At 42.1% G+C, this 12,870-nt stretch overlaps 1 protein-coding gene across 1 annotated transcript; it reads left to right on the forward strand.

The window, feature by feature from the left end:
- The first annotated feature begins 1,473 nt into the window (after positions 1-1,473).
- UQCRFS1 (ubiquinol-cytochrome c reductase, Rieske iron-sulfur polypeptide 1) lies at positions 1,474-5,418 on the forward strand. Its single transcript, XM_068956242.1, has 2 exons — positions 1,474-2,180; positions 4,626-5,418. Exons 1-2 carry the CDS (start codon positions 1,970-1,972, stop codon positions 5,234-5,236), a joined length of 822 nt encoding a protein of 273 aa, XP_068812343.1. The 5' UTR covers positions 1,474-1,969; the 3' UTR covers positions 5,237-5,418.
- Positions 5,419-12,870: the final 7,452 nt, after the last annotated feature.

The raw sequence follows: 12,870 nt of genomic DNA on the forward strand, positions 1-12,870 counted from the left end.
AATGAAAAACTAAGTTTTTCCCACTTTGTAGCCAATACAGTAGGACTACATAAAGACAAAAATTAAATAGATAAGCTAAGAAAAAAGAAATAGGGAGATAAAATGGGGCAAAATCATACACTGCACAAAGAATTGCGGGGCGAACATTCCTTGTCCCAGAAGTGTCAGAGTGTTCTTTCAAGGAATATTTCTGGATAGTATGCACACATGTTCATATCATATATCCTGAAAGAGTGACCAGGGAGAACATGTCAAACCTTCCAAGATGTTTCGGGATCATGAATCTGTATCCTGTGGAAGAGGCACAGGACCACTCATATGTCTCCACACTGTTTCCTGAACCTTCCTTTGAAGCATTCTAAAGTTTAATGATTTAAATTCACTTGTAAGCCTCAGCAAAGTCATTCTAATATATGATTTCAATACAGTGATCCTGACATACTGTACTATTTACCTCATTGCCCTTTCAATAAAAAAAATTCAAAACAATAAAGAATGACAGTAACAGAGAAAGGAAGTACGTTTGTTACAGAACTTAGCTGTTTTGTATGAAATGAGAAAATCCCAACAAAAAGAAAATGAGCAACAAAAACACTTTACATGAATAGAAAACCTTGGGGTATCAACCTCAAACTGGCTCTGGAACTGGCACTATGAACAGCATAACTGCAAACTTCCCCTGGCCAGTCCCAGATACGCCAGGAAACAGGGGAAAGCAGTAAGACCCTATTACCACGTCTAAGTTACTCTAATGGTGCTAGAGGAGAAGCCAGAGATTCTGACCCACAGCTCTTACAGGAACCATGAGATAAAATCCATCCCTGGGACACAGTGAGCAAGGACATTTTCAGATGGTTAACTTCTGAAAAAAAGAATTCTGTCATACATGTGGGCTAGTATAGTATAAAATTTGTTTTCCGATAATGCCTAGAACTCTGCAAAGATCAAGGCATGTTTGTGCCCGACAGTACACAGTTACTGCAACTCCTCTTCATCCTCATGCTCTAATAATTAAAACAGATAATATAACTCAGCCCTTGGGAAAAAAATAGATGTACACTGAGATTTAGGGGAAAAAAAAGACGAAGGACAGAGCTAGGAAGTAAAGTCGATCCTCCCAAATCCTAACACAGTGACAGGAAACAAACACTACCTTGTCAAGGGAAAAGGCCGTAAATGTTTTAAACGCTTCTTATCCCCGCACCTCACTATGCCAAAGCCATGAAAAGCTAGATACGTGTTGCTAAGTCCATCTGCGCTGTTGCATTCCATTTTCCATAAACTTTACCAGAACTAACCATTCTGAGATTAAACCTCGTGATTTCCACAATCTCATTTCGATTAACTGGACTCGGGAATTGTTATTTCTTTCTTTCTTTGCCGCTTCGCTAGCTCAGGACCAGACCGCCCTGCAAAGAGAGCGGCCCCCCGGAGCTGGTGTCAGCCTCTGGGCTCGCAGGCGGAGCACGGCCCCGCCCGAGGCCCGCCCTTAGCATCCGGCCGTCTCCCCCTCCAGAGCGAGCCCAGAGCGGCCTCCGCGGCCGACGGTCGCCGGCTGCTCGGCCCCGGCCCCAAACCACAGCACAGGGAAACAGCCGTTTTCTCACAGAAAACACGGAAACAAAGGGGCTGTAACTAAAACTGCCCCTCTGAGGTATATTTTTAGCGTAGATAAGAGCGGGAGCTCAGGCGTGGCGTCAACGCAAAAACACCCGAAAACGCCGTTTAAAAACCAACCGTCTTCCCCCACCCCCCAGCGGCCGGCAGGCAGAGCGCCCCGCCCGCGCCCTGGCGTAACGCGTCTTGCCGTGACGCCACCGCGACGCGCCCGCTGCAGCGCTCGCGACGCTCGGCGCCGGCCGTGACGCCGCTGCGTGCTGCGTCACGCGTGGGCGGAGCGCCGCCCCTGCGCTGCCGGGAAGGTCGCCGCGGTGACCGGCGAAGAGCGGGAGTCGCCGCTGCTGCCGCCATGTTGTCCGTCGCCGCCCGCTCCGGGCCCTTCGCGCCCTACCTGTCGGCCGCGGCGCACGCCGTGCCCGGCCCGCTCAAGCCGCTGGCGCCGGCCGTGGCGCCGCGGGCCCAGAGGGTGTCGCTGGACCTGAAGCGGCCTCTGCTGTGCCGGGAGTCCTTGAGCGGCCGGTCGGCCCGGGGGGGCCTCGTCGCCAGCGCCAGCCTGAACGGTGCGGGCCGGGCCCGCGGGGGGTGGGGGAGGCCCGAGCGCGGCCGGGGGCGCGGGACCCGCGGGGGCGAGGAGGAGGTGGGGGCGCCGGTACCGCGGCGGTTGGACACGCTCCGTGCGCGGTCACGGCTGCGGCAAGGCGCGCCGGTGAGCACGGAGCTAAGGGCACGGGCAAGGCTGGTGCTTTTTACCCCCCCCCCCCCCTCCTTGGGCGCGTCTTGGTTTTGCAGTTAGGGAAGAAAGCGATATATATAGTTCAAGGTTAACTTAAGTGGTTAATTTAAGATTAATTAAAGGTTAATCGAAGACTAACTGATGCAAATCAAAACAGAGGTCTGCAGTGAGAACAACGGGGTGATATACTGTTGCAGGTAAAATAGTTCTCGCAGTGCCTTTAACTATGTCAAAAGCATCACTGCTTTCTGTTCTGGAATTTCTGTCGTTTTTCCCTCTGGTTCGTGCAATGTTCCGAAAAGCATAAGCCAGGTAAAGGTACTCGAAGTAGTTCTTCTTGATGTTTGTTTTGGATTTGCAGAACCTAACTTCCAGCCAAAAGAAGGGCAGCTCGTCTCCATGAAAGGCAAATACAGTTTAGCCCCTACTCTTACAATGCCCTTAGGTGTGTTGTTTCATAAGTATGGCTTTTTATCACTTGGAGCTTGCATCTTTTCACTTGCTCATGTAAAATGGAGGTGGCTCGGTGACTGTATAACAGGATAACAGTTACTTACCAATGAATGTGATAAACCCAAGCCCTTACGCACACTGCCTCAAGATGTATACACTATTTGCACCTTCACTGTTACGGGATATAATGTTGCCCTTGAAAATGAAAACCACAGTGTCTTTCAGAATCCAGACTGCGTTCCTGTTGTTTGTAGCAGGACAACAAATCTGAACTGCTCAACCTGAGCAAGACGATACGTACCAGGCTGAAAACAACTCTTTTTGGAGGAACAAGGGATCTGCAGTTTGCCATAGACTTAGAATAAGATACTAGAAATACTTTATGAGAGTTATTTGACTGCCTGAAATCAAGGATCTTTTGTGCCTGTTAATATAAACTTTAAAATAGTACCCTTTACTCCTTTTCAGCTGTTGCTAGGCACACAGTAATAGCTTGCTTCATGATGTTAATGGGATATTCGCCTAAGTCTTGGAGACTGCAGTTCCTTGTGAAAGATGCTTCTGTAGTGATTACAGCTACATATCTCACCTGACAGTCTTATTCTTAGCCTCAGTTAACATCAAATTATGCACTTCACTGAGTAGAATATAACAAATTTTTAAAATGAAGTTATTTGTGATGCTTATTAGCTTGTTCCTGAATGTGAAATATTTTAACTCTTGATACTAAAATAAATTAGTATGGTTAGAATTTTCAAATTCAGTTTAATTTCTCTGCAATTAAAAATCTAGGGAAAATGGTTTCTCCTTTCTGAGTTGTAAATAAATGCCTTTATTTCCTCCATCAGATTGCATGTGAATCCCTGACCGTTCTTCTAAGTACTCTGAGAGAATACCTCTGTTACCTTGTGTCAACTGCTTTAAAAAAAAAATTAACACTGACTAGTCTTTTAATTAACAGCTGACATGTTAGTATGTTCAGCCGTCAGTGTGTTCTTCTGTTTGATATAGAGGGTTTTGTTAATGGAAGTAGCCTTCTTTTGCCAAAGAAACTAATGGAAGACCTGACCTCTAATTTAGTAGTTGCATCTCAGTTTCGCACTCTGGTTTGAAATGGGAATCCCACTTACAAAGTTTGGGAACTGAGCAGCTGCTAACTTTATTCCTAAATCCTTCTATGTGAAGTGAGCCTAGCAAATAAGTGACTGTAGAGTTTGAAAGGTTTAAAAATTATTTGCCAAGACAATTGCCTTTGAAAAGAGTTTTACCCCCTATAGAGGGAGACATATAATCTTCCATTTTTAACCTTAAAAACACTTAACCACACAAGATTATTAAAACATAAAAGTTACTTAAGTCAAAGTAAAGCACAAAATAAGTGTTATGGATCTGCAGACTTACTAAATCAAATTTCTTTGTTGGAATTTGTCAGGGAAACTTATGAACAGAAGTCTTTCCTCAGATACTATATTTCTATTCTCAGCTAGTACGAGATCCTGCAGCAGTTCTTCCTGAACTCTGCCAGAAAAGCAGATCACTTTCAACCCAGAACTTTTTACAGATTCTTCTGCACCCTTATCAGGCTTCATACAATTTTCAAAGGAAAGGTGAAATCATTCACAAATCATTTGTTCATGCACCAGAAACACCATATTGAAACCTTTTTTACAATGTAAAGTTGAAATGGAATTCGAGGAGTGCTACCAAAACTTTGGAACAACTTACCCATCCTCCTAAAAATGCAATTAAGCGTTTGCAATTAAAAAAATACCTTATATTTTAACTGGAAGTGTTTTCATTTGTGTTCTTTTTCTTGCAGCACCTGCCACCGTTCGTTACGTCCATAACGATGTAGCGGTTCCCGACTTCTCTGCCTATCGTCGTCAAGACGTGTTAGATGCCACCACGTCTTCTCAAAGCAGCAGCGAAGCTAGAAAAGGGTTTTCCTACCTGGTGACTGCAACAACGTGTGTAGCTTCTGCATATGCTGCTAAGAATGCTGTCACTGAGTTTATTTCCAGCCTCAGTGCTTCTGCTGATGTGCTAGCGTTGTCAAAGATTGAGATCAAGTTATCTGACATTCCAGAAGGCAAGAACATGGCTTTCAAGTGGAGAGGGAAACCCCTTTTTGTGCGTCACAGAACCCAGGCAGAGATTAATCAGGAAGCTGAAGTTGATTTGTCTAAACTGAGGGATCCACAGCATGATTTAGACAGAGTACAGAAACCAGAATGGGTTATATTAGTAGGTGTCTGCACTCATCTTGGTTGTGTACCCATTGCTAATTCTGGAGATTTTGGTGGTTATTACTGCCCTTGCCATGGGTCGCATTATGATGCATCCGGCAGAATCAGGAAAGGCCCTGCTCCCTATAACCTTGAGGTTCCAACTTACCAGTTTGTTGGTGATGATGTAGTGGTTGTTGGCTGAAAAACAAGATGCTTGCTCACTTTCATGTTCCAGTGAATGTACACTGCAGGGGTAACTGAGATTCTGGAATGCTGTAAAACCAGAGGATTCTAAAACCATGTTAACTGTCCAGATTCTCAACCCAGAAGTATGTTTGAATATTTTCTTGTGTTCAGTTTTAATAAAAACTTGAAGTGAGTGAACACTTGTTCCTGACTTACGATGAAGTGTATTTGTGTACTGACTTATCATGGAAGTGTCTAGTCCCAGGAGATTCCACAGCATATCAAAAGTGAGCCCTCCTGAAGGGATGCTGATTCAAGACAGATGCTCAAGTACAAAACCATTGTTTTGTACCGTATGTTTTCATTATTTTTAACTCTTATTGCGCTATGGGAAGAAATACCTTTTAAAAGATGTTGCTGAGAGCTTCTAGCAGTGGTTGGAGTCTGTTAGTTTCAACTTAGAGTCCTATTAGACGTAATCAATTTCCTTCTACTCTTTTTGTATTTCCAGACAGAGTGAAGAGAATCATAAATGAACAGCCACTGGGAAGAGAAAATTCTTTTACATTTTTTAAAGGCAGCTTATAATTGTTTAGCTGCCTGGTTGGCATTGTGATTTTTATGGTGACGTGGACAAACGTGTCATGTTAGAATTACAAAATAATTCTCTTGGTTCTAGGTAAGGCTTGATCTTGTACCTCTGTAATCATGAGATCGAGTTCTTAGGATACCATGGAAAACTTCTGACGCTTTTCCAGAAGAAATGGATTAAGAAGGAAATAAAAAAGGAAAATCCAGGTTTTCCACACTGTGGAAAAATAAGTTATAAGAACCACTCAGTCTGAACTAATCTGTAACGTTAAAGATAGCAAAGGTTAAGATGCGACAAGATAGATTTTAAGACTCAACCATTTGTGCAAAAGTGATTGTTTCATATTGCCTATAGGCTAAGCTCAGTGAAGGCCCAAACTTTGAAACCTCCTTTATTTTGATACTGACTGAAGGCAAGGAGGACAAACGTAGCCTGAAACCATTAAGTCTTTAACCAGCGTTGGTCCTGCCAGTACAAAGCAAAGCCAGCAATTAAGAACCTACGGCACATGAGGAGAAATAAGGTTTGCTGTTTCCAGGAAAACAAAACAAAACAAACTTATTTTCTGCTTCTTGTTTACTCGTCCTGTACTGCTGTTCCATCAATGCTTTTGTCTTCAACTGCGTTATGTATTCTGTCAGTTGAAAAGCAGAAAATACGATCCTCAGAATTCCCTGGGGCTGGGATGCCTTGCCTTATACCCAGTGTAAAGCTGTGATGACAGCAAGATTAAAGCTGAAGATTTAAATAGACAGATTAATCAGAATATTGATGACTGCAGCTCACCTATTGTCAGCCAATTCAAGTAGTGGAAAAAAGATGATAAAGGACTATCGCACAAGTTCTTAGGTATGCATCTCACATCTCATAAATTTGGCCTTTACTTTAGTCCACTGTGTCCACAAAAGCATTATTGGGGGCTGGGGGTGTACAATGAATCACGCTAAACCAGTAATGAAAGAGAAGTTCCCAGACTTGTATCTAAGTAATTGGTATGCGTGTAAAGGATGGATCTGCCCTCAAGTTCTGGATTTCAACCAAAGAAGCCTACTAACCCCTTAAGTAGCAATAGCCTGTTGCTCATTAGCTCTTATATGGCTAGTCTTACCTCATCCTAAAAATGCCTTCTTAGCTCACAGGTCATTACTTAGGATCTCTGCTTACCTTATCACTAAGTAACTGCTCTAACAGTAACTATGCCTCCTGTAAAGCAAGGAGGGGCCAGGTCTGTTTCTGAGTTCAAAAGTGACCACAGGGAAATCCAGAATAATTATGCCCCAGCTGGCCTTCAGGAGGCCTTGTTACATGCATAAAACTACTTGAATAGGACGCTCCAGAAAAAAAATCACATAGGCAAAATCATGGCCTTGAGGCTTAACGCTCAGATTTTTAAAACAATTGTAAGGATATGTACAAACAATACAGTACTACTCCTTAGTGCACAAAGCACCCAGCTGAGCAGAGAGAAGTGGCCCATTGCATGCAAGGAGATACCACAGCCTTCACTTACAGACCACTGTTGGACTAAATCACAACTGGGCTTAGTTTTGGATGCTTCCTGACATCTCTGACCATCGCTTAGAGTCCACGGATTGAACAGAAGCTGCACTGCTTTCTAAATACAGATGTAAAAGTGCATTTCTTCTACCTGTGCTGCATTCGTAACTGCACTGATGTGCTAAGTCCGTCACTCAGTTTAGTCCATTTCAAAAAAGCATACCTGGGTCTGATTGGAATCACAACTTGTGATACTAATGGGAATTTAAAGCCACTTTTGCTGTCCCTTCCATAGTTTGTTAAGATGCTGTAAGTTACATGTATTTGCTGGGTGCCTCCGGAAATCAGTTTCCGAGAATAGGCTCAAGAGATCCATAGTTCTCCCAGGTACAACTCTCCAATTTTCTCCCTTCTCTTTCAGTTTTGTGTCACGAAAGGGGACCCACTGTAGGCAGTGACTATTCTCATATTTAACAGGTACTTAGTGAAGGGCTAACACTGTGGTAGTTTGGTTCAGAAATGTCTAGTCCAAGTTTGATCCATTTTTTTTAAATGTAAAAGCAGCAGTTGTAATCAGTTTGAAATCATAATCATTTGCAACCATTTTAAAATTGTATTCTTCTGGTGAACCAAAACTCTGAAATTCACCATCATAAATACTTATTGTTGCTTTCTATTTCAGTATCTATGCCATTGCACTTACTTAGAGGGGCTCACATAGACTGTACCTTATTATTAAAAATACTTTAAACATCTAGATTTGCTTTCAGCATCCCTGTAAGAATAAACTTGCATCCAATCCCCTGATCCCAGAAAGGGGTATGCATCTGTTCATTCATGCCTGTGTCACTGTGTCACTTGGGCCTAAAATGTCAAGGGATACTCACAGGACAGCGTGTCCAGAATTTTAATATTCTTACACTGATCAATAGAATGTACCTTACCACACTGAAAAAAAAAATACATTTTGAGGCAATAAAGCTACAACAAAAATAAATGCGTCTACTTAAGTCATTTCAGCGCACAAAACTAATCGTGAGCCATAGAGCAAGATCCCGGCGTGCACGAGGTGAGACTCGCTGATACTGCCAAATTGCTCGCGCAGTTCATGGCTAATGCATGCCTTTTGCTTAGAGCTAGGGCTGAGGGTCTGGACAGCCTGCAAAGACCCAGCCAGGGGATCCCTGCCATTAGAGCCACTGTAATACTGCTCTTCACATCATGAGTTTCAGCAATTGTTTAACTGATATAAAATCTTGCTTTACTGCCCAAATGTTGCAGACACAAACTATACAAAGCTCCTAACAATTAGACCCTGTCAAATAAAGCAAAAACTTTTATTATGACATAAGGGAAGTCAAAGATTCATCTATTAGATTTTTCCAGGAAGACTTAAGGATTGAGCCCTACAATACCACAGAATTAACACTGTCAGCGCATTTGTCCTTCTGCAAGCTCTGGGGTACTTTCACCATGGATTTTATAGTATTAATGGGCTCAATATACAAATCCCAGTCAAAATCAAAGGTCAGGAGAAACTGTGAAGAAATGCAATAATCAAGGAAAGTAAAATTTCCTAAAAGTAATGTTCCAGTTGCTTGACCGTGCAGGTAACAAGGCCAAGCCTTCCATTTGCTCTTGCACCACAGTAATGGTGCAAGAAAATAGTAATTCCAGAGCGGACAAGCTTGCGGCATGAAAAATGGGCTGTCATACAAACCCGGGCCACGTGCCAGGGCCAGGTAAACTCTATTAGCCAATGTGCTGGGATACATTTCAATGTCTTACTGAGGGAGGAAAAAGGAAACAGCATGACAAGGATTTGCAATTGTAGTGAATAAAGTTGGCAATAATAATGGCCTTTAGCTGGCTTGGGGGAGAGAAACTGTACAGAAGAAGGGTACAAGCAGGAATTTGCATTAGCAGAGAAAAATCCTGATAGGACCCTGTGTATGTAATGGCCAACAGGAAGATCCCACTTTCTACAGAGACGCCACCTCTGAAGCCAATGTCACTGCCCATACCGAACAAGGAGGAGAATATCCCTTCTCTCCCTACTTTAACTGTTCAGGTGCATTCCTCACATTTTCCAATTATGCCATGAACTACAAATCTTGCTCTATTTTGGGTATCACTGAAGACAGCTATTGCAGTACATTCAGCACCAGAAGTGCAAAAAAACCCAAAGTAATATCCTCAATACGTATCTTAAGTTTTCTAACACAGAAAGAAAACTCTTCTCAATTTCCACTGCCGCAGGCCACAGATACCTGCCTGACAGCAGGCTTTTCACCTATGCTGTCACTTAAGACCATTAATCTCAATGTTGATTTTACTGGCTTATTACATTAATGTTTATATTCTGATATTTCAGTTCCCTGTTACATAGAGTTATTTTCCATCTTCTGCCAATCTTGCTAATAGAGAAACTGGCAATACTGCAGCATGGCATATATTTTTCCTACTACAAGTCAAAGTAAAAATTAAATATATACATGCAAAAGAACAAGAACTGTTCTATTAAGAACAATTCTCTACGTTAGGATGTTATTTGCTTCTCCTTCTTCTTTAAAATCTTTGAAAGAGTAAAATGAAAAGTAAATGATTCAGTCTTCTCAAAATTCAGACAAGAAATACAGTAGATATATGAACAAAAACATTTCAGTAAATTTCAAAACACTTGAAATTTATCATATGAAGTGCAAAAATACTACTCTTTTATATAGTTCTTTTTTTTTTTTCTTATAGCTATATTTTTTTCTAATTTAAAAGCACACTTTTTCGGGTATATAATATCAATTGTTTACAGTAAGGCCTTGTATTACTTAATGCTCCTAATACTTAATTTAAATGACTCTTGCTTTACATCCCTTTTGCTCTTGGGATATCAAGGCTCAGGGAATATGTGATTTTGCCAAGGTTGTCTGGACAGATCTTCAGGCAGAAAGAACTAACTCACGTGTCCCGATTTCTAACCCACTAGAACAAACAAACCATAGTTTAGATGCTAAGAAGATGCTACTTAAATTACATCAAACTGACTTAATGACAAAATCTTCTCAATCCATGACCCTGAACACATTTGAGAACAACATAGCAGCTTTCCCCGTAAACACAAGATGCCAGCACTACCTTTTTCACTAGACTCTGATGACAGACAAAGCTTTAAGTATTGATTCTTAGGTGTGACAGTCTCCATCCTCTCTTCCATTAAAGGCTTTGTTTTCTTTACAATGGCAAAATGTCATTCATCATGGGTCATATGTGCATTACAGAGCCGTCAGGATTTACCAGAAATTTAGAAATAAGGTAAGGAGTTAACAGCCTCTAGTCTCCAAAACTACGCCACAGTTTGCAAGGAATAATATCCAGTCACCTCTGGGACAAGAAACTCCAGAAGACCCAAATTCCCGAATGCTGAAGTATGACTCAATGATAAACCTCCATGCGACGCTCTGCTGATGGCCAGCAGCAAGCTCATAACGGCGGCCAGAGAAGATTCAAAACCGCTATGTCCAGCCTATTTCGTGAATGACCCACCCCATATACAGGAAATACTAATTCTAGTGTATAATTCCCTTGCGCATCATGGAAGAAGAAACCTATTCGATTGCTTTCTCCCTTTCCGTTTCAAATGGATGCAGACAGAACAGTACCTGTAGCTGAAGCAAGTGGACAAGTATAAAAATTGGTGTGTTGCCTGTATTATATTGGGCTCAGCATGTCGATACGCTCATACTGCCCAGTTTAGTTAGGCACCTAATTCTGCCAAATGAAGTAAAAGGTCAATCCTACAGAAAGACACTGAGATTTTGAGCCTGACTTGGATACTTTAAAGCACCCACAAGAGGAGTCTTTCACTGCCTAGTGAGGAAGCCAGACTTGCCTGGGGTCGGGGTTCGGGTGCATGCCGAAAGCTGATCGCACAGGGATCCCATCAGCTTCGCTCCCTCACCCTGGCCCAGTGTCACAGGAAGATGCCGAGAGTTTCTGTGGTGGGCTCCAAGAGAGACCATGCTATGAAAGGTGAGGGTCATTAACAGAGAAATGTTAACCAGCAGCTATTTTAAACGTTACTCAATCCTAAATATTCGTATTTTAAAGGGAAGAGAATTTTACTTCCCACATATCTAGCAATTTATCAAAACAATCAGCTATAAGACAGAAAGTCAAAAACACTAGCACGCTCCTCCTAACGAGCAAGAAAATCACACAAGTGACATCAAAAGCAATGGGATTTCAGAAAACAGTTTGGTCAGCTTCAGCCTCCTAGCCTCAATCCACTGGTAGCACCCTTGTCTTGAGGTGCACGTTATCAAACCCTTGGCCGGTGTAGAAACGGGGCAAACGGGTGCAGTTTGCTCATTCCCATGCTTTCCGGCTGTATCGCACTGATTTGTTGATGGAGGGACGACAACACTGAGGCCTACAACGAGGCTGGCTGTATTTACAGAATTTGTGTAGTAACTGTAAAAGCACAACAGCTATGACAAGTAATATGCGTGCAGTCACTTAGGTCAGCAGTTATAGTAAATTTTCAAAATTGATGATGCCTAAATTTATTAAATTTTGTGTATATTAAAATACAAAATAAAACTATAATCTCATTTGTAAGCAGCTGGAGTGCTACAAGGTGATAAATAGTAGCCTGGATTTATCAAGAACAAGCCATGTCAATGCAATCACTTGCATGTACTAGGATAACAGGCCTTAGAAACAGGGAAATCAAACTTAAGCAAGATTTTCATACGATTTCACAAGACATTCTTACCTCTCTTAAGAAACGTGATATAAGCGGAAGTATTGTAAACGACAACCGCTTCAAAACCACTCCTTCCTGTTTAACTACCAACGTTGGACAAAGAGGGGTACCGTGAGGAGTTCTGCAAGAGGCTGTTTGGGCCCAGTACTGGCCAAGATATCCATTAATGATCCAGCTGTCAGAAGAGAGAACAAGCGTTAGAAAGTTTGCATACGGTCGTAAACTGGCCAGAGCTGCAAACACAGAAGAAAAAAGGATTCCAATTAAAAATTATCTTAACAAATAAAGCTCTAAAATACTGCAGTGTACTGTGACAGGAAGAAGTTAGGTAGCAGTTCTCCAGGAAAGGATCTGGGGCTTATAGCGGATCACAAACTGAAGGTGAGTCCACAGAACCAGAAAGAGATAAAAAACCCTGTTGAGATGGAGTATTTTATGGGAGATGTGAAAACCTATCCCCTTCTTCTTTACAGAAAAAGAATAACCTGAACAGTATGCCTAGCTGGAAAAACCTTGAAGAAAAACGTGGACCAATTAGAGATTATCTAGAGGATTGCAACAAGAATGCTTACTTTTACAGGCGACTGAAATATAGGAAGAAAGATTGGAAAGCTATTGATAAATGCACAATTTCCTTACAGGCGCAGGCAGTCTGTTCAGGTATTTATGAGGATTCTGTGGTACCTAAAAGCATAGTGTGAAATACTTCAATATGTGCCTTCAGGCGAGTGGAGAGGCTTTGTGTGTACAGAAATTGTCCTCCCATGCCTATGTTTTAAGAGATTAAAGGAATGGCAAG

The sequence above is a fragment of the Struthio camelus genome, chromosome 10 (assembly GCF_040807025.1).
Source record: "Struthio camelus isolate bStrCam1 chromosome 10, bStrCam1.hap1, whole genome shotgun sequence".
Classification (NCBI taxonomy): Eukaryota; Metazoa; Chordata; class Aves; order Struthioniformes; family Struthionidae; genus Struthio; species Struthio camelus.